Here is a 22420-nt window from a genome sequence, read left to right as displayed (position 1 = left end):
TTTTATTTGGCTGTTGGAAATTGATTTACAACAAAGGTGGGTTACTGAGCCTAATGGGGTTGTTACAGTCTGTTACAGATTGAAAGGCATCATCTGTAGTACTCTACCCAAGACTGCTCTTGAATAAAAAAGGACTGAGTCGAAACCTCCCACCAGTCTTCTTCTGAGCAGTCACGAAACGGGCCGAGAGTCACTCGAGGTAACGGCAAAGTGATGAAATTGGGGAACTGCATGAGGAAGGGACTGTGTCGCCCGGGAGGCAGAATTCAACCTGAATGACGATCAACATTAGACGGTTATTTTCTGAATGTAAATCACCCCATTTAACGAGAAATTTTTGTTAAAGTTCAGTAACAACTCAGCTGGCATTCTCTGTATTCTGAACATGCTGAATGTTTCTAGGCGAAGAATTGGTTGAAATCTACTAAAATGAAAAATCAGAAATGAAATGTTTCAGCTTACAGTGAAGAAGTGAAACTAATATGTGCACTAATTTCACATACCTGTCATAAATAGGCAAAAGCACTGTGTTTTTGCGACCAGGAGGTGTGGCATTTCTGGGTTTGTTGTGCTCGACCTTTTGCACACAGCAGAAATAATTGATCATTTCAACCACACTGCATGCCAGGGGTGTCCACTTGGTGTTACTGCTCAGGTAGAGATACCTGCTATGCTCCTGGTGGTTTGGAAATGAAAGCAGGAATGTAGTTAACCACTTACACTAGCAGTCAAAAACATTAAAGCAATTGAGGTCACAGTAAATGACCTCAGAACTGATCTGATCTTTTGTCACACTGAAATACTGAAAATATGTCAGCTCTAACCAAAGACAGAAACATTTCAAATCAATAAATTACTTGAGAACCACAAGTCAAGCCATCATTCTGCTTTGCTGTGGAGACTCTTCCAGGTGTCACACTGTTCCTCCAGCTCCGAGTCCCAAGTGTCCACCTCGGGCCACAGCCACAAGCTCACCCTCCTCCACGCTCAGTTCTGTCAGCACGCACATTACTGTCTTCCTATGTTAAAATCAGAAAAAAAGATTTTTGCTATACAAACAAAAACTACTTGTTTTAGCAGTGACAACTCACCCAACCCCTAGTTCTTTAAAGGCTAGAAGAGTTAAAATAATTTTTTATCAGCTCACAGCCTGCAGGTTTCAGATGCATCAACAGATTTAAGATCTCAGTAAGCATAGTCTGCTCCACAGCTGACTGAAACACACATAAAATGAATCACAACCTAATAATCCTCTACTTGTAAACTGCAAAGTCTGGTTCTTGCTGTGCCATATGAGGCCTCACAAATGTGTGCACACAGTCAGGCCTTGGTATAGCTCGTCTGTTCTGTAAGAGTCCCGGCTGTGCAGGGCCTTTGTTGATGCAAGGATCAATATCTTGAATGGGATGCTGCAGATTTGCAGATATTTGAGCAGGTCTAAGGAGTCCTCTGGACACAACGTGCTTGGGATTCTCTCAGACACACACATGCACACCTCAGTATAAAAATGTTATTACTGTGCATGGCAGTCCATTTTTGTTGCACTACCTTTTTGTCAGGGTACAAATCACAAAACCATTCCATCTCTACGAACTCTTTAAGGAACGTTGGCAGTTCAGGTGAGGCTTCCCGTGGTGGAGGTGGTTATGGGGTCCTGAATTGACCACGAAATGGAGTCGATCTAGGTTTGGGTTGCTCCACTAGAGCAACTATCTTGGTCTAGTGGAAAGCTTGAAGTTTGCTGACTGTAAATGTAAGCTTTTGCATTTGCTTTACAGTACAAAATAAGTGAGGAAAGAACCTTAATATTCAGTAGCAGGCCATATATTAGTTTCATGTAGCGCTGAAATGCTTCCTTCCTGGTTTGCGCTGTACTTGGAAGTTTCCCTTTTTTGCTCTTTACTGCATCTTGCAGAAGTGCTTCCAGGTTGTTATTTAAAGTCACTAATATGTACTAAAACAAAGGTGAAAAGGAAACAGCTGAGATATCTGAAATAAAATGCAACTGTTAGACATTCAAGTCCTATCATTTACACACACCTCTTGCTGCATGTCTCCCCTCAGTCCATCACTGATGGCTTCCTCTTCTTTATCTTTGCTACAAGTCCTGTTTCCACCAACAATGCTCACAGATAATAAGGCGACTGTTTTGCATTATCTTTAATATGAAATATCTGAGTCTTACTATTAGTTAGCTATGAAAAAGTCCAAATTACACCCCATTATAATCACAGCCACACAGACAGCTCTCCAGGTGAATGTCTTACTGTTTGCTGGCAGTTGGGTGGCAGGAACTTTGTACAGCTCATCACGTACAGGCCCTCTCTGATGCCCAGGAACACATCTCCTCCAAACACGCTGTACGCCAAGCATTCAGGCACCGCATTCAGCTGGAGCGTCCTGGAGGAGCAACATCCACAAAGAGGTTGAAGAACATAGACGTACCTGTCTGAAATACGCGCAAAGGTTCAGACTGAAAGGCTGCTCCTCACATCTGTAATAATCAGCAACCTGAGGAGGCGATTCTCTTCATCCCACATTTGCCCCTTCTTATCCAGACTGCTGGAAACAAACACCTTCAGATGGGGAAGCACAGTCCTGCAAGACACGAGCAAACATGCACATAGAGACAGACAGAAACAACAACAACAACATAACTCTGCATGTAACTTGCAATAAAAACTGTGACCTGTTAAGTGGTCTGAATGTCCTTCTTCAGGCTTGAAATCTGTTTGGCTTTGAGTCAACAGACTGACATGCTTTAAGCCGTAGGAGCTGTCATTGGGCTCTTGAAAGGTTGCAGCAAGTTGGGACTTCAGTGCTGCCAGGTGGGCTAGAGGCTGGCTGTAGTGCTTAGTTGTCGAGTGAGACTCTTCTGGATGTAGGGATTAACCCTCCAGACCACCAATGTCAAGTCCTCACCTTGGCAATTGGGATACAGTCATCAGGTAATGAGTGATGATTACTCAAAAAGGCATTGCATTTGTAAATACTTGTGAGGGGAGGTAGCTGCATGTTGTCGACATCCACCTGCACGGTGGTGATTCTCTGACCATTGTATGCTGGCATCCGGCATAACACCTTTCCATTATTCATCATTCACACAGCCTCCCCTTTTACCAAGAAAGATCAAAAACCTGTCTCAGACACAGAAATATATTCGATTTCTGGCAATCCCGGAGTTTCTGTAGCACCATCGAGTATTTTCTTTGGACTGACAATACTCACTTGTTCTTTGGGTCATCGAGTGCTGCCTCGTCTCTGAGACTGCAACCCCTCTTCTCCTGTAACCTCCACTGCTCTAAAGCTCTCTCTTTGTCTACCACATAGCTGTATATTGCCAAGCTGGGCCAGGGATCGTCAGAGTACCTGCATCATTTTCTATCAAGCTTTCAATGTCCTTCCAGGGTCCCTGGCCTTTCCATTCCTCCATCAAAGTGATTTGATTACTTAGTGTGTTGGCTTGAAGCACCGTGACTGCCTCAGTCAAGGCCAACAGAATCTTTTCGTGCAGGCATTAGTCATCACACAAAATCCTGTTCCTTGCCTTGAAAGAGGTCAACACTGCTCCAGTTTCTGCTGCCACCAGAGTGATATTTCTGTCCCCCCTTGATGCAGAAGGACTTGCATAGGGTAAGGAGCAGCAACTGACTGGACTTTAATTTGTCTCAATGGGGAGCCTTCATCACCTCTGAGTGGATGGTGTACAGTCTTCTGATGGTCCAGAAGTGCAGCCCCTGCTTTGAAAAAGAGATGAAGGGGTCTTCTTTTCTAGTACTTGCTTTGCACAATAGAGGGATTTTATGATCTGTATGGATGCAGTCAGTTTCATTACACTCATCCAGATCCCAGCGGCAGATGGTACCATCCACTGAGGAAGATATTAGCATCTTTAATCCAGAGCGGTAAAACAAGGACTTTACTACATGTAAAGACAAAAACAACAGACAAGAAATGTAAGAAAATTAAGCTTATAACCAATCAGAGACAGGCAGAAGTAGATATATGGAGCAGTTCAGTCATAATATACCTTTATGGCCTAAAAGGGTCCTATGTGGCCACCAGTTTAAACTCCATACCTTGGTGGACAGGTCACGGAGAGCAATCATCAAACAGTCCAGCTGAATGCAGTGTGTGATTGCAGTGACATCACTGTAAAACACAATTTGTGAATATTTATGTTCAAAAATTCAATTCAATTCATTTTAGTTGAATTTATATAGCACCAAATCACAACAACAGTTGCATCATGGGGCTTTATATTGTAGGGTAAAGATCCTACAATAAAACAGAGAAAACCCCAACAATCAGACCTCTTTTGAAGCAAGCACTTTGATTACGGTGGGAAGGAGAAACTGTTTTACTAGGCACAAACCTCTAGCAGAACCAGCCTCAGGAAGGGGCAGTCATCTGTCGCATCCAGTGGGGAGTGGACAAATTCATCATGAAAGTTTGAAAGATGTCAGACTCCTACCTCTTACTCTCCTTGGGCTATTTTATTAAGCACACCTTAGCAATCTACTGCAAAATAACACAGGTGTTCACGAAATTTCCTCTTTGCTCACATCAAAATGTTCAGTTTTGTTGTTGTTGGATTGTTTTCCCTTCTAACATTGTTGGATCTTTAACTCACAGTGTAAAGCATCTTGTTATGAGTTAGAACTATATACATAAAAATGACTTAATTTGAGTTACTGTTGCGAGGGACTACATTATGTTGACAGGTGTTTAAAGTTTTGTTGTCTCTATTTACTTACATCAGAGTGTCAGTCCTTTGGGACAGCAGCCTCAGGTTGGGAAAGAGCACAGTACTTGTGTTTGTTGCTCTTGGGCACTCCATCACGATCTTCTTCTACACAAGACTGTTTTCCACTCATACAACTTTAGAACAGGCCAGCAGTTTGGAGACAAAGTCAGAAAGGCAAGGGTGAGATGGTGTGGACATCTGCAGACTAGGGATAGCAGATATACTGGGCAAAGAATCTTGAATATGGAGGGGATTGTAGAAAAGAGGAAGACTGCAGAGAAGATTTGTGGATGTAGTGAAGGAGGACATGCAGAGGGCTGGTGTAACAGACGTGGGAGTCACTTTTCCAGTTTGGGGGTTACAGCCGCTAATGTTTCTATTACCACTGCAACCATGCTGAACTTTACCTTAGAAATCTGATCCAACTGACCTTCAGTCTATGATGCCACTATATCATGTTGATTAACCAGAAGCTGTTTGTCTTGAGTCCCAGACAACCTTAACCCTGTTGTTCTCAACCACTGTGTGGTGTCTCCCATCAGGACTTGGTGACTTCTAATTTTATTGATCGCAGCAGCAGTTTTTAGACTTAGCTATGATCATTTTTACTACTTTTAAGTTGATATTTTGGAAATAATATTTTCAACAGAAAATTTACAACCAAATCAAAATATTGTGATTTTTACATTTCCTCTCGTACCCTTTTGAAAAGCAAGAAACTTTTTATTATTAATTCTTCTAAATTTTGCTTCTTAGCCAATTTTAAATTTTTTTAAGATAAAATACAATCAAATTGAAATTATTTGTTGGTTTCGTTTGTGTTTGCAGGAGGTTAAGCACTTCACTCTCCATGGGAAAAATTCACCAAACCATTCAACAAAACAAGCACAGCTATATATAGTTTATTATATAAAACGAAACATCATAGAAATATTCCATGTAAACAAAAAGTACAAATATTTACATCAGCAAATGTGCATATGTTTTATATACTATATTTATGGTAATGAATGTGGAAGATCTTTGGTATTTAATTACATCCTTCTCACAACTATGTTAATTTTGTTTCAGTGCGTGGTGACATTGGCTCAAATAAAACAAAACAAAAAAATAGGACTTCTATTATAGAAAGTAACTGCAACAGAAAACAGGGTTATGAAATGACGTATTTGCTCTCACAAACAGCACATTTCAAAAGGCTTCAGTCATCATTCTCTCCAACAGCTTCTCCTCTTCTGCAGTGCTGGACACAGTTAAACTTCTTTTGAAATACTGCATTTCGATTTTCCCTGACTCATGTGCCAGTGCTACTCCTGAATATGTGTTTTGTTTTCCAGATTGTCCAAACAAAGCCATGTCTGTCACCCTGACAATGGAAAAAATGAAAAAAAAAAACCCCACATAAGACAAATATAAACTAATTTGCTTAATTATCACTTGCGTGTGTGTGGCATTACCTGTCAGCACTCATTCTCTCAGTGACCACAGGCTGTGTGTCATCTTTCAACAGGTCCCATATATGGAGGTTACATGCAGCATCGAGTACGCAGAAGACCGTCGCTCTGGTCTGGGCCCACTGCAGGGAGACCACCGGTTCGCCAGCTGTACTGTTCTTCCACTGTGCCACAGGCTGCTCATGGCTGACTGCATGCAGCCTGATGCTGCCATTGCCACAACCCACCTGAAACAAGGACAGAGAATATTTGAAATATACCCTTTCGAGGCTACAGTGGTATAAATCTCCATGGTTTTGTTTCTTGAGTCTTTGCATGCCATTCCTTTGAAACTCCAAACTTTTCTTTTCTCTATAAAAACTAGTCACTCAACATATTCAGTTACTCACCCACCTTTTTTTTCTTTATACAAACTGAATTTACAGTTCTAGTCAGTTTTATGTATATATTAGGGCTGTGCGATATGACCAAACGCTCATATCCATAAGAATTCTATCGTCCGATAACGATATAAATCACAAAAATGTAACATTTTCTGTAAATTCTGTGAATCTCGGGCAGCTCGTCTTGCGTGAAGTGTTTCCAGCTGCGCGTCATGTAGCTGGAGTCAAGTGTTTTAACCGATGCATGAAACTATACATTTTTAGACATAAGTTGTAACGGCCGCTGTTTTCTTTGTGAGTATTTATTACACGGCGTGCTGCGGGGAAAAGCCTGTTCTAACGTTTGAGTCTAAGGTTTATTTTTTAGCACCTGGCGGCTCTTTTTTACTTCTCATCCGTAAATAATCTACTCTTTCACGTGATTCAGTTTATTTTGAAAAGTCTCAACAGGATCTTGAGCTTTATTGTGAAAGGTTTATGTTCCACATAAACAAGCGGACACGCGATGGCTTTACCGTCGTTGTTGCTAACCACAACGCATAAAAACAGGCGCTTGTCCGTCTGTAGTGTGGTTATATAAAATATAAGAGAAAGAGAGAACTTTAAGAAATTAATATAGCAACTACAGTGTTCATCAAAACGATGAAAAAATATTGCCGTAAACAGTTTATTTTGCGACACCACGAAACAAACGATAGTGTAAAATGAAACGATAGGCATTTTTATATCGTCATCCGATATATATCGTTATATCGAACAGCCCTAGTATATATAGCACTAAATCACAACCAGAGTAGCTTCAAGGTGCTTTATATTGTAACGTAAAGACACTACAATAACAGGATGTGTTCATTTTTGAGCTTAAGAGCTGCAGGTACATTTCTTGTCCCTACTCATTTTATCTAAGCTAATCTAAGCGGTCTTCTCACCTCTCAAATATGCATATTTCCCAAAATAGATGTGATGTAAATAAGCATGACTCTCACCAAGAACAAGTGTGGTCTGAAGGGAGAAAAGTGGATTGAGGTGACATCGACAGGCTGCACTTCAACCTCCTGAAACCTGTAAAATTTGGGGGGTGCTTTCAAACCGTGACTCGTTCCATGGTGGACCAGCCCCTACACACAAGTCACATTAGTACACTTTCACTAAATATTACAGGAGTATATATTTTTTTAATATTTGAGAGGATTCATTTGAAATTACATGAATTAAGCTCACCATGTTGGTGCCAATAAAGAAATGATTGGAGTCTGTTGGAAGGAATTTTAAAAGCAGCGTGTGCAGCGGCCCTGTTTTAACTACATCTCGCGGTGACCCCCTGAGACTTTGGAAAGAGGCATAGAGGGGGGAAAAATAAAACAACAGGTTAGAAGTTAGATTACTCCCAAAAAACAACAACGGAACAAACTGGAAGACAACACTGCATCACATTGGTGGGCCATATGGGGAAGTTGCTGTCTGTATGTGCAAGAGATTGGCAAGAGACAATAAAGTAAATACTTCAGTTAAGACAGAGTGATGTCTGAGGTTTTCCTCACCACACCTCTCTGTGTAACACATGTATAAGAGCGCAGGTATGTTTCCATCAAATGTTGAGGTGACAAAATCAAGAGCATGCAGCATGTAACAAACAGGATCGAGTGGCCACAACATAACAGCTGTGTTCCACTGGGCCAAGACTCTGCGGTGTATTTTAAGCCCTGTGGCTGCCAGTGACAGATGATCGTCATGAGCCATTTATCAATCTCACCTCTCAGCAGCGATGACGGACGAGCTGTGAAGCAACTTCACTTTGCTGCCAGGCCGGAGGCCTGCAAGAGGGGAGAGGGGAAAAAAAAAAGAAAGAAGCGGGTCTAAAAGCAATGCCACATGTGTGAGAAAGGTGAGCCCACTCAAAGAAATACTGTGACTGCGTTACCCAGATCTGTTGGAGAGCCTGCCTCGTTGCCTTTTGGGAGCTCTACCACCACCTAAAGGACACATGGGAGAAATCATGACAGGCAATTCACATTATTACAGTGCAGCTGTCCCCAAACTTCCGAAACCGATCCCCCTAATTCAGTTAAAATGATAGGAAACAAGTGGTAAAAAAGCTGAATTTTAGTGAACTGAAGATAAGAAACAATAGGAACAACAAAAACTATTTCCCCCACAAAAATCTCATTAATTACACTTAGTTTAGCACATGTTTTCTTTTGGTCATTGTACCACCCATCTGCCCTGCAGTGACTCTTTTATGAGTATAAAACAGACGTAGAATCATTGGAACAATGAATACTTATGGACATATTGGATATCCTGGAGGTCACAATGAATCTAAAATAACATCAGTAATCCTCAGTGGGCTTTCCAAACTTTCCAATTCATGTATCTCTCTCCATGACCTCTCTAATAAAATCCACTCCCAACTCCTGCTCCTTGTAAAGAAAAAAAAACATACATGTAAAATATGTACAATCTGCTGCTCAACCTACCCAAAAATTTAAAACTCCACTTTCATCCAAAGAAGCCAGCTGGAATGACAGTCCTGATGACTCTACAATTGGAAAAGAACATCATTTAATTAAATAAACAGTACTGTGCAAAAGTCTCAGAACACTCTCCATTTCTGTATGTCTTGCTTCCAAGAAGCCACACTTTGTTGTAATGTTTTTAAAGTGCAATAGGCTCCCGGTTTTTCTGAAGGACAGCTTTTCTTTGGATATTGGCTGCTTTCTCACTCATTTTCAGTCCAGTACTTGTCCCAGTACTGACCTTTTTCAGAGGATTTTCTTTTGCTTGCTTAGCCAGTTAGCACTGACCTATGAATCATAGAAGCATAAAAAGGCTCCGAACTCAATGGATCAACTGGCCTTGTGTCTACACATAACAGACAACTTAGCAAAGAACCATTTTTAATTGTTAATTAGTTACTTTGTTAGTAGCTACCTGTCAGAAAAACATGTAGTGTCCCCATTTCTCTAGCCGAATCTATGAAAAATTCTTAAGATAACACAGTTTGACAGGTATAACATAGTATTTTTCCACCAACAAAGTAATCAATAAGGTGATTGCTGTAGCTTCATTAGAAATGGTCTAAGCAAAGCTGCTGTCAAGAAGCCATTCTTAAGGAAGAGAAACATGGATACATGGCTGGGGTGTGCCTTGTCTCTGAGTGAATATTCATATGAATATTGACTTTCAAGCTCATTAGAATTGTGTTAATCGCTGCAACTATTTCCCATTTTCCTGGCAAAATATGAAGAAACATGAATGGCAGAAAACATATAGCAACATTCACACCTCTGGTTAATCATTTCATACCTTCCTCAGATGCCAACAGTGGAACGTCTGCCCTCAGCTCCCCTGCTAGTGCAGAGGGGACAACTTCTACAGAGGTCACAGATGACAAATGGCCTGAGGCGGCCAACACTGCATCTGTGTTGAAAAGGTGACAAATAAGAAGATAGCTGCACAACTCGAGTTCAAAAACCAAAGCAAAAAACAATCAGCCTCTCAAGTTTATGTGAGAGAGGGCAGGGGAGTGCTGACATTCATTTTTCCTTAGGTCGGGTGCAAAGAGTGAAATATGTGTCACTGTGTAAGTTCAAAGGGATTTATATTCTTAAAATAAATAGATGAATAACAGTCTGGAAACAAATGTTAGGTGTAAGAGGAAAGAAAGAAAATGCTTTTTTATATATTTGGCACTAGGGCTGCCACGATTAGTCGACTAGTCACGATTACTAATTACTAATTTAATAGTCGATGCGTCGTTTGAAGCTTTGTAAGATCCCAAAAGATGCAGGAATAAGTAGTAGGATTAAACCCCAAAGAAGAAGAAGAAGCTGTGTCCCAGAATTCATAGCGCAGCTTAGCTCAATTTCCAACAATGGCGGCAGCTAGTTAGTTTTAATACTACTCTTATTATTCTTTCTGGGTCACAAAATAAACGTTTAACATATTTTCAGGTGAGAATGTAGCTGTGTAAACCTCAAATATCTGCTCAGTTTATCAAGACACCACATATTTTCAAAAGCGCTCCAATGTTTTCAGAGACATCTGTTACCCACTAGCTCGATAGTTAGCCGGGGTTCAAGGCTCACTAGAGCCTGTGAGAACACCGGACTCCCGGCAAATCGTTTTTAAACCCACCGCCGTCTTTCGCTACTCAGGTTAAACATGATATATAAGTCACTTAAAGAACTTAAAAATGTTATTGTTAGTCTTTTTTCAGTATTTATTTGTTCCTGAGTAAATCGGTTTGGCTGAGATTAAAGTTATAGTTTTTACACAGCTGAATAAATGTCAAGCAGACAACTGATTATCAGAAGTGTGAGATGCTGGAGAATATACTCCGGTGTCCTGTTATATTTTAGATAACAAGGAGTTTATTAAACTGCACCGAAACGATCTACAAATTTCATTAAAATTTAATAAACTATCATCTTGTCTTTATTTTTAGTTAGCACGTACCTTAAACACTTCAAGCTGTAAGCTAATGATAGTTATATAAGAGTAGATGCATGCTGGTGCAATAAGCTGTACGTTGTACGTCCAATGGATGCATGATCTGATTAGTCGACTATCAAAATAATCGTTTGCGGCAGCCCTATTTGGCACAGCTGGAATTTAATTCTCTGCTGACATACCAGTGGAGAAGGTAGGCTGCCTGAATGTCCACTCTTCCTCCCCCATCTTTAAGCTATAGTGGTTACTAGACTGCTCCCTAAGGTCCCACAGCACCACAGAGCCGACTGATGTGCCTGCAAACACCAGTGTGACCTTTCCAGGGCTGAAACAGCAACACTGGATCTGGAACAAAGAAAACAACAGGGGATTAGTGTAGATGTTAGAGGTTCACTGGCTTTGGTTTCACTAAGAAGCGATATGCCAAGTCCACAAATAACACCAGCTGCACTTAAAAGGACAGATTCACATTCCTCATTAGAGCTGAAGTAAATATCGCCATTTAGACACGTAAGGACAAATCAAATATTTATTTTCCATCCTTACGATCTTTTCATAATATTGCAAATAATGTTTGATGGAGGCTTTACAGATTTTTCTGATGAAAAAGTATTGTGTTAAACAACTACAGGGTTTGTGTTTGATCATTTACAACAAGATTGCACATGCTGAGGAAGTTTAACCAAATTTGAAGTTAATGTGAGACAGATGTTTATGTGGGACAATGTGCAGACAAAAGAGAGTTATAGGTTAGGTTTCCTCACATCTATTAGAAAAGTAAAGGTCATGCAGTGTTAACTTTTGAACGTAGAGGGACGAAGGTCACCCAAGAAGGAGCAACAATTACAACAAGCAATTACCCTTCTGATGTGACCAACATGTAAGACAAGCCTGATTTGATTGCTGATTTCTGGAGGGCAAACAAAGCACTGATGCTTCTCACTGAATTTCAAGACTGATTAGGCTGCTCTGATTAAGTGATGCAGAAAATAGCTACAGTTTAACGCAGCTTAATTTTTATTCATGATAAACAACAATGCTCTGGAGAGCAAATAAATAGAGCCTGACTGACATTTTTAAGACTGATACCGATTTGTTGATTTCAAATCTGATATTCCAAAATATCATATGATATTTTTTCTTTCTTTCAGGGACATAAAACATGAACCATTTTTTTCTGCCACTGAATTTTTTTTTTTCATTTAAAATTTCAGGTTATTTTCTCAATTGTACATTATTTTTTTCAGAAGTTTGAGTTAATAAGGGGAAATCTTGAGATGAAAACCCCAGATTTTTTCTTTCGGCTGGCAAAAATTGTTTTATTCATTGGCAGAAACAAGCTTCCGTAAGTTTCACTGATATTTGTCATGTGTATTTATTTTGCTACTCATTCGTGCTCTGCCTGACTGGTGGTTATTGTTTGTGACAAATGTGCAGCCAACAGGGAAGTTGAAGAGTGCCCTTTAGTGTACAAACAATATCAAAACTCCTTACATGGCTGAATGGTGTTTCTCTCATGTCTGATATTACTTTTTAAATATCCACTTTGCAATTGGCTAATAATTGGCTGATACCAAACTCTAGAAATGGTATAAAACTGAATACTAGAAGTTGTAAATGTCACCTCAGACTCATAAACAAGGATCTTCTGAGGCCTGGATGGCTCCCAGATGTTCCAGATGCAGATGATGGTACAGCTGTCAAGATGCTTGGCGCTGGGTTTAGTCGTGGGCATGTGAACTGACAGCATGGTGTGCTTTTGGACCTGAGAAAAGTGTAGCATGCTAATCTGGCGATCTGCAATTGACAAGACAAAACATGAACATCTAATAGGAAGAACTGTCTGAGTTTTTGAGAGGCTGCTACTGCTGCCACAGGAGACAAGTAACAACTAACAAACTAGCAATGAGAATAGAGCAAGATACAAGTAAAAAACAAAAACAAAAACAAAAGGAGTTTCTCTGGTTGGACTTTGTACCATAAAGAAAAGGCAACTCAGTGATGAGCTGTAAACTTCCATCGCTGAAAGACAACATGTCTGACTGAGTGCTCAGTTTCTCCAGTGATTTTCTCTCAGCTTGATCCTCTTCCAGCAGGACAACCATGACCTTGATTTGGAATGACACCAGTGAGAGCTAACAACAAGACAAAAACTTCTTCATGCATACACTTCTAACAAATAGTTTAAAGACCTGTGAGGCTGAGCGAAGAAATGATGCCAGACGCTGTGAATCATAGTTCATTTCACTTCTTTGTTTGTCTCGTGCTTCCTTAGAGAGGTTTGGATCTGTCAGTGCAGGGAAATTCTATTAATAAACTCACCATATAGCCCACACACTTAACTTATCAGAAGCGTATTGTTTTATTACCCCCACATGCTCCGCTGCGCTCCGGAGGATGCTGCGTCCACTTCTCGGACATCTCTATTTCCTCTGTCTGGATGTCTCGATCTGTGTTATCCTCATTACACTGAACGTAAGCCTAGAAGAGAAGACAATCTCACGTGTTATAAAGACGTATGCAGTTTCTCTTTATAATTTGGATTAAGACGTAGACAACAGAAATAATCGCTAACCTGTTTAGTGTTTGCATTTCCAAAGTTTCTGATGTACATGTCATACTCATTGACCGGCGGCAGATCCAAAAGGGAGAAAGTCATGGAAAAATCCAGATCGATTAAACGAAGCAGCTCTGTACTTCTCTTCCTGTTGTCAGCAACAAATATACATTCAAGGTTTAATTAAATAATAAACACACTGTCAGGTTGCCAGAGGTTGCTTTATGCTTATGTGAAAAGTATTACTTAAGTGACCACAAGTGTCCATTTAACTTAATATGTTTTCTGCAAATAAACTTACTTTTGCTTACTGGCAACTTTCTTGCTGACTTCGCGTTGCTTTGCAGCTATAAAGTCGATAAACTTTCCGCGTTGGGAGGCTCTGCTCTGGATCTTTTCAGTGTCTGTAAACAGGGCAGTAATGATGATTTAAATCCAGGATAATCAAGCACAAAATACCCTGGATTTAACAGGAGTGTGCCTTTCAGTTATACACAAAGAAAGAAGCACACTTAAAACATTTATTGTGGGTAAGAATATACCTCTGGACCATTTAGGCCTCTCCTCCTCTTCTCTGCTCGTACTTTGTCTGGACTTTGTTGTTCCAATTCTCTCATTCTCTTCATCCATGGCTCTCCGAATAGCTTCAATCTCCTTTCTCCGCTGTGCTGAAAGCTCCTCCTTTGCTTCACCCGCCTGTGGATGCAATGGCTCCTTCTCGTCCTCATCTTCATTAGTGCTCTCATTCAGTTCCTCAAAATCCTCTTCATAGTCCTTTAAACAGAGCATTCCCATTCATCACTGAGCACATGCAACGCGTTTTTATTTGAAACAAGAAAAATAACCACGATGAACAAAAACTAGATCCTAAAAGAAGAAACGTGAACCGACCACTCACCATTTTCTTACAATGTAAATCGATTAGAGCATGCCAAAGTAACACAAAAAGAAATGTGTAAACAACACTGAAATTAAAATCAAAACTGGCATATTTTGTAAGAACAGCCTCTGTAATTACCTCAAAATCATCTTCATAATCCTGGTTAGCCAAATCTTCATCATTGACAACTTGCTGAAGTGATCAGAAAGCATAAAATCGTTTAAGAAACTTCGATTATTTGTACACAGACTCATGTTGCTTTAACACCAATTTCCCAAACACTTGAATGCAATACTAATAATTTCTAAATCGTTAATGTATTTAAAGGTGGTTCGGTTAGAAAACTTTAAAGTTAAGCTGAATCAAAAAAAAATGCAGATTCATTTTGAATTTGATGTCAGCAACATATTTGAAAAAGGCTGGGAGCGGGCAACATGTGATAAGAGGGATAGTGACACATTTCACAACTGATCATGTTGTCTGGCAAAAGGTCAGCACTGGATATAAAACCAGCATCACAGAGAGTGTTTCAGGAGTCCAAATAGCTAACCTGTGTGTGGGCATACAATACAGGTCAACAATTTAACAACAGAAATGAAAACACATGTATGAAGAAAAAATAGAGTGATATCTATGTGTCTGTGTTACATAGCTACATATGGGAAATTCTGCTTAGTATATTTTATGTTTATTAGGAGAAATGATGCAACATAGTGGGAAACAGGTCCCTGTCTCTGCTTCTCTCGAATGCTCACTGTGAGCATTACAGACAAACCAGCTGCAGACTGAGCTTAAACCTGGTTTGTTCTCATGCAAGCACAGAAAGGTGAGGCTGAGGGATTATACTCCAGAAAGGGTGCCAAGACACAATATTCCTTAGGCTCAGCGAGTTATGAAATAAATGGAATAAGTAGAAACACACCCCCATGCTAAAAAAAAAAAAAAAAAGACATGCAAGAGTGCATTTGCTGCCTTTGAAGGCTATAACCATGAGCATCTTACAGGCTCCTCTGTGTCTGCTTCATGTTTCACAGCAGGTATCCACTGCTCAGAAACCAAGTCAACTTCCTATATTGTGAAAGGATATAATGCAAGGAAAGGGTTTACAATCAGATAATCCATAGTATTGGATCAGCGTTGTGAGAGCTATGAGGGAAATTTACACGCAAACTAACCACATTCCTCTCATGACTCTTGCCAGATGATGATCTCTTGTCTCTGTGATCGTCTTCCTCCCTGTGCTTTCTCTCTTTGTGTTTCCTTTCCACGTCAGCTTCATGTTTGTGCCTTCTCTCCCTGTGTTTGTTGTCTGGGTCTTCTCCCTCTTTGTACCTTCTGTCTTTGGGTTTGTCCCTCTCAGCCAACTCTCTGTCAGCACGATGATGTCTGATCTCTTCCCCTCGATGCTCTCTGTATTCACTATCGTGCTTCTGTTTCTCCTCCTAAATAGCAGGAAAATCCCAGCAAGAGGGTCGATGTAATCAAAGCCATTCCTTAAAAATTCAAATACGCGAACATTAATATTACTGTGGAAGCTTACATGATGTCCTCTCTCTCTGTGCCTCCGTTCTCTCTCCTCTTTACGTTTTCTATGTTCTTCTTTATACTCTGAAATCAAAGACATTCAAACATTAAACATCTCATGGACATGCTACTCTAAATAGGCACACTCCTGTGTATTTACCTCTGTCCTCTTTCTGTTCCAAATGCTTCATGTCTCTTTGTCTCTCTTCCTTGGCATTCCTTGTATCTTCATATTCATTTTGGTGTCTCTCCCTCTCCCGATGCTGATCTTTCTCCTCCCTGTGGTGCTGTTCTATCTGAGCTCCTCTTCCTTCCCTGCTTTCCTTGTGTCTTCTTCTATCCCCATCATTCCTAAGCTCTCTGTCCTCCTCCTCTCTTTTTCTTTCCTTATTTACGTCATCCCTTCTTTTACTACGGTCTTCCTCCCTGTGTCTATCTCTGTCCCTTACCCTCTCTTTCTCCTTATCTCTGTGTCTTTCCTTATCCCTCTCCCTGTCATGTTTTTCCTCTAGGTCTCTTCTCTTCTCCTTATTTTCTCTGTAGTCATCACCATACTTCCTTACATCTACAAATCTCTCCCTTTCCCTTGTCTTCTCCCTTTCATTTCCTCTCTCAGCTCTCCTATCTTGTGAGCCCTCTTTCCTTCTGTCTCTTGTCCCTTCATCTCTTCTCTCTCTCCCTGTGCTCTCTCTTTCCCTGAGCCTCTCCTTCTCGCGTCTAGACTCCTTTTCTGGGTCCCTATGGCGTCTCTCAGCGGATTCCCCACCACGGTACCTTCTATCATAGCCATCGCGCCTCCTGGCATCGTCACCACCGCGTTCTTCCTCCTAGAATAAATAAATACAACCAATAAAAATACGATTAAATCATCTACTGTTGCATTTAATCGCTACAAATCGAGCTTGAATCAGAAAATTCTGCAACTTACCCTGATGTGTCTCCTCAGGTCTGCAGGTCTCCATGTGTCTTCCTTTGTTATTTTCTAAACAAACACGTTTCTTAAGGTTCATTTGGTGACATTTTAATTGAAAGACACCATTTTATATAACTTGTATGATATCGAACCAGACCCATGTAAGTCAGCGGGATAACATTCACTCTTTGAGATAACGTTTGACAACATTCATAGCGAACACGACTTTTTCTGCTAAAAATAAACACTTCTCAGTTTTGGCTCACACACGGTAAAGTCAGAGCTGAAGCACGTACCTTATCTGTGTACATGTTCTCATCGGCGCTTGTTTTTTTCTTGGTTGTCTTCAATCACGGAATATTAGCTCTTATTTTTGTAGAGACACCGCCATGATGGTTAAGACCCAGCGCGCAGGCGCAGTTTGCCGAATCCAAGGAGAACGCGTCACCTCGGCATGACAACAGCCGTATCAATCCGCAGCAGAGAAATCGCTGAAATCAACAGCCAGTTGCCATGGCAGCGGCTGAAGATACTGTCCATACATTTTTGTTTTAGCGAAATATCTTAAGTTTTGGGCTTTAAACGATTATAACCGTTAGTTGTTTCGCCCTGTTATGTCTAGTTGTATGTGAGTTCATATTTCTATTAATAAAGACTGAGTAGCGATTTATCAGTGCTCATCATTTCGGGTTTAAGGGTAATACTGTACTAACAAGCTAGCGAGGCACTATTAAATGCAATATTTTTTTTTCAAATACAGCCAATGCATGATGCTATTTAAACATTTACTTTTAAGAATATCTGTTTCACTGGACTTTGACGCTTTCTAGGTGATAACAATGTAGTTGCCTCTAGTAAACACCAGATGGCGATGTCTTAGCTTTATACATAGCGCTAGAGACGCCGCTGGGATCGCACACAACTGGATGCTTGTGCGTTTTTTGGAAATGGTCATACCCACCCTGTGTGGGCAGAGTAAGTAGAGCTGTGGACTGGACTATCTCAAGCAGAGCGATTTAATCAGAATGTCTTCGGGAGCTGCTCTTCAGAGTGGAAACTAAGACGGTGAACGACAGCGGTTCCTCCCGGGGCGATGGGCTGGTGTGCAGGTGAACTGACGTGAGAGCAGGATCCCCGTATGAAGACTGCTTTGGTCCGCTGGCACATGGGAGCTGTGACACTCCGCATTTTGACATTTTAAGGACACTCTCCTGAGGAGGCCACAGAGACATGTCAAGAGACAGCATGACAGATGTACGAGGAAGCCATTCACAAAACGCTAGCCCAGCTTTACCCAAAGAGAACGGGCACACTGCGCCGAGTCCACCTCAACCCAACTTTCCCCATCCCTCAGAGACGACCATACCCGACGATACCCCAGCGTCATCCACCAGCGAGCTGACCCAGACCTGGGTCCACTTTGCTAAGACATTTGTGCTCATTTTCCCCATTTACGCACTTGGTTATTTTGAGTTCAGTTTCAGCTGGCTGCTTATTGGACTTGTGATCTTTTTCTGGTGGAGGAGGAACACAGGAGGAAAACAAAGCCGACTGAGCCGAGCAATAGCTTTCTTTGAGCAAGAGGAGCAAAGTGTCAAATGTGCTCTCACCACCTCTGATTTACCACCATGGGTAAGGCACAATTTGAATCAGAGCAGGACGGAGCTGTTTATCCCAACTGAGCCACTTCTATGAATAGGGCGTGTAGTATTGTTGTGAACAATATTTTTGAGCTTCCAAGAAAACACAATCAGCTGACAGGATCAGCAGAGCAGAGTTGAGCTGTAAAGCTGTGATGGGGCAGCTGTCTCCGCAGCAGTGACATTAGACCAGAGCCCCAGTCTAAATACAGCAGGGTACAATGGTAAACGAGACACCACGCTGGGAAGGAAACATGCCCACGGGGTCTCTGTTATTTTGGGATTCAGACTGGCTATGTCACTTGTAGTAAGTCAGTCTATTTCTGCAGCACGTTATCTTGGCAAAATGTTGAGACAGAGCAGAGGTCGCTGCCCATCCTTGGGTTTAACAATTTAGGGTTTAATTTGGCAAACCAGTTTATAAACCAGTAAGAAGCTATACTAAATAATTTATTATAGCTTCTTACTGTTATTCTAAATCATTTATATTTAGAAAAAAAATTCACAGGTTAATTCCAGGCTTTGGAAGAGGGCTAATTTTTTTCACACATGGATTTTCTCACGACTAGTGCTTTTAGGGTTAGAAAGTCTCAACATTAAAGGTTGGGGTCACTTGAGAGAAATAATGTGACTGTAAAAGATCATATCTGTGAGTAAACTTTGTATCTTCCATAAAACTCAAAAGGGGAAGATAAATTTGCTTTACTGTACCCTCCTTTAGGACCCCAGAGAGTCTGGGTGGTCCAGACCATTCATGTAATCAGTTTTGAGTGAATTTGAGCCGTATTCTCTCAGCAAAAAAATGAAACTCAAATAAACTTTAAATTAAATGACTGGATAACTTGTAGGTCTTCAAAACAGAGACTTTCTGTATCCGACTCAGAGGAGGTTTGCGGCACAGCCTCGCTAAAAGTTAAAAGCCCATTCTGCTGACACATGGCTGAGGATGCATTGATGCCATTAAAGGGGGGGTGGAGGAATTAGATGGGATCGAGGGAAAGCATCCCACTTAAAGGAAAGAGAAATTATTAAGTGGCTTCAGCACCCCCCTTGTTTTAAGTCTGTTCTTTATGAAACTGTGGTCATACCAGCAGCAGGATTGTGTCCTCATGGGAAATCAACATAGATCTTCTGGGGCTTCACAATGATTGACAACCTCCAGCCTGACAAGCTGAGCACATTTCACTGTTTCCAGTTATAGCTCTTAAATCTTGGCTGTTGCAGATTTCTCCCCACTACACATATAAAGATGACATTTCTTTCACACTGTTGGCTTTTTTGTGCGTCCACACCCCAAAACAATTGCTAAAATGCACTTCTGCCAGTTCCAGTTTATCCAGCTTAGTTTATGTCCTGACCGGTATTTGTCCAGGGTGATTCAGTAGTCAGCTGGTGTGGCAGCTACTGACACTAAAAGTGTCCGTGGAAGCGTCACAACAGTTTTGCACATAGCTCTCGGCTAGATTTTACAGTCTGAGCGGCACAGACTGAACCAAGACTTTGAATGAAAAACCTTGAGCATTCAGGTGAAAATGGCTCTTCTTGTTTAAAAAGCATTTTGCTAGATGAAGAAAATGGTTATAAAATGAAAGGTAAATGCATTAATATTTGGTGAGGCCCAAGGACTGTACATAAAAGATGGACCGTTATGGCACCTGGAGCTGAATATTTTAACCTTCATGTAGAGCTCATTATTATTGGCATTAGTCATTAATATCTGATATAAACAATATATGAATGCTCTGTCTTAGTTTTTAGGAATAATGAAAAAATCTTTTCACACGTAGACCGCCATTCAGGGTGGTGATGTCATTGCGTTGATGTATCTGTTCAGCTATTTCATTTTGTAACAGAGCATAATGAGGAAAACATACCAGACATGAATCAAAACTTTATATCAAGATGAAGATAAAAAAGCAAGAGCGTCAGCTATTAGAGGTCAGCAAATAGATCGCCCTGTCTTCTTCTACTTCTTTATAGAGATTAGCATCAACTGCCATTATATAGTCCTTGCTTTTTTCTCCAAGGTAGTTTCATTCTCATTGTTGTAAACAATGCCCATTATTCCTAGCTTGCGCGAACCTGCTGACATGCGACGCATCTCTATCTGTCTGAGCCACGGAATCAGATTTAATTGGAAAACACCGAACACATGTGCACTGCTGAGCTGATTGAACTGGCAGATAGTCACCTTGGTTCAGTGTCAGAGAAGATGGCTTGCTGCCCAGCTGGATTTCTCAAAGCAATTTTGACTTGCTATCAGGCTACTTATGGGAGAAAATGGGTGACACTGTGCTTTGGTTTGCTCTTTTAAATGGACCTAATGCATCAGGAGTGCAAAGAACACAGATCTCAGGATTTTGAAAGTTGTTGATTTCCACAAGCATGTTCTGCACCTCTTTTTGTCAGCAGGAATACCGTGAAGACTATTATCGCCTGCCTTGTTTCCGTTGCAGTGGAAAAAAACAAAAGCAGCACGCTGTGGCATTTATTTCATGCTTAGAATACTTTAGCTTGTTAGAAAAAGTAATGTAGCTCTGAACTGCCACCGGTTTACATCACTGACCTTGAATGCATTGCTTATGCCTTTTTAAATCAAATTATCCTTTTAAAATTGAGGGTTTTTATAACAATTCCAGTAAATCATGTGTTTTTTATGATGTTGTTTAGTAGTGGAGCGCATTTAAACTATATTAAGACCCATAAGTTGAAATAATTAGTGTGTGTTTTCAACAAATGAGGGAGTTATTAAAGAAAAGAAGGGAATATAAGCTGTAAATTAAAAACTGCAAACATATTTATTGCATTGTTGAAGTTGGCCAGTGAATATTACAGGCACAGAACTGTACTACAGCTGCAGTAGATATAGTCATGTTTTCCTTGAACCTTGTGGTCACAGTTTATTTGTACAGTTTGATTTCTCTGATCTTACATAGCAGCAGTGAAAGAGCAATATGTGCTGTACAAACTGAGATGAACCTTAGGTGTATGGAGGTGTCGTTCAGAGGGCTCAGATTGTCTGCATTATATGAGACCATAACCCTTTAAGACCTACCATAGAACCAAGTCCGCCAGAGCTTATATTCTATTTTTGTATATTTGTAGTGCCATTCAATATAACCATTATAGCCCAAATTTTAATAATATGTATGCATTAAGTGCATAGTAATTACATAAATTGCAAAAAAGTGCAATAAACTACAAAAAAATTGAAAATCGTTTTTGTTTTTTTTAACATATATTTCTAGTTAGAGAAATTTAAGAAGCTTATCCCTCAAAACTGCAAATACAAAAAAGTTGCACAAAATAGTTTTCCATCACAGGAAATTTATTTTGAGTGTCTTTATAGTTTTATTTTTGAAATACACCAATTTTTATATACTGCAGGAAAAACGAAAATAAATATTATGATGCAAATTTGCAAAAAAAAAACCAGCATATGCATCAAAATAAACTATTTCCAGCAGTGCAATTTGAGTTCTAAGCATCCCAGAAATGATACAGAAAGTCATAAAGTCAAACATAACTTTTAAAAACACCAGTATAGGCTCATAAGGCCCTGAAGGTAAAAAACGACATTTCCGCAAAATGACGTCACTTCCGGTTTCAGGCAGGTCATGGCGGACATGCGATAGTTCGCGCTGATGGAGGTAGGAAGTGTTACGAACAGGTGATCAGATCGGCTTTAAAGGGTTAACATGCACCTTCTGCCAGGGATGATCTGATATCCTCGTGTTGGTGTTGTTCCCAGATCATCATGAAAATGTTGTTCCAGGTTCAACATTGCAAGTGACCAATCACATTATTGTGACGTTATTCTTTTGCGCACCAACCCATTCGTGCATTTATGAAATTCCAATGTTGCAAGGA

The 22420-nt window shown here is 40.4% G+C and overlaps 2 protein-coding genes across 6 annotated transcripts in view; one reads left to right on the top strand and one right to left on the bottom strand.

Annotated features, from left to right (window-relative positions):
* Positions 1-5639: 5639 nt before the first annotated feature.
* dync2i1 (dynein 2 intermediate chain 1) lies at positions 5640-17341 on the bottom strand. Of its 2 annotated transcripts, XM_087846195.1 has the most exons (23): positions 17207-17341; positions 16926-16979; positions 16158-16824; positions 16014-16081; positions 15649-15915; positions 15476-15541; positions 14612-14665; positions 14136-14367; positions 13895-13997; positions 13612-13741; positions 13406-13517; positions 13229-13323; positions 13015-13144; positions 12661-12833; positions 11219-11381; positions 9891-10004; positions 9062-9123; positions 8506-8557; positions 8338-8398; positions 7806-7911; positions 7571-7702; positions 6205-6428; positions 5640-6113 (listed from the first exon to the last, which is right to left on the bottom strand). In XM_087846195.1, the coding sequence occupies exons 1-23, from the start codon at positions 17219-17221 to the stop codon at positions 5939-5941; spliced, it is 3255 nt and encodes a 1084-aa protein (XP_087702321.1). In that variant the 5' UTR covers positions 17222-17341; the 3' UTR covers positions 5640-5938. The 2 variants fall into 2 exon arrangements, with proteins under 2 accessions (XP_087702321.1, XP_087702322.1); XM_087846196.1 differs by lacking the exon at positions 15476-15541.
* A 72-nt stretch (positions 17342-17413) lies between these two features.
* The window catches only part of esyt2b (extended synaptotagmin-like protein 2b), a 46851-nt gene continuing 41844 nt past the window's right edge, over positions 17414-22420 (top strand). For all 4 annotated transcript variants that reach the window (XM_087846199.1, XM_087846198.1, XM_087846197.1 and 1 more), the window contains exon 1: positions 17414-18542. In XM_087846199.1, the coding sequence (XP_087702325.1) occupies positions 18141-18542 (402 nt within the window). In that variant the 5' untranslated portion in view covers positions 17414-18140. The remainder of the gene's footprint in view (positions 18543-22420) is intronic.

This window comes from Neolamprologus brichardi, chromosome 9 (genome assembly GCF_056152115.1).
Source record: "Neolamprologus brichardi isolate AB-2024 chromosome 9, ASM5615211v1, whole genome shotgun sequence".
NCBI lineage: Eukaryota > Metazoa > Chordata > Actinopteri > Cichliformes > Cichlidae > Neolamprologus > Neolamprologus brichardi.
This window is presented reverse-complemented; position numbering and strand designations above follow the sequence as displayed.

What these genes read in the sequence shown, in the direction of transcription:
- dync2i1 (XM_087846195.1), bottom strand. An exon ending in AAGCAGACACAGAGGAGCCT is followed by an intron (nt 14,666 to 15,475) that starts GTAAGATGCTCA and finishes TGATCACTTCAG; the next exon opens with CAAGTTGTCAATGATGAAGA. An exon ending in TGAGTTGCCTTTTCTTTATG is followed by an intron (nt 12,834 to 13,014) that starts GTACAAAGTCCA and finishes TGTCAATTGCAG; the next exon opens with ATCGCCAGATTAGCATGCTA.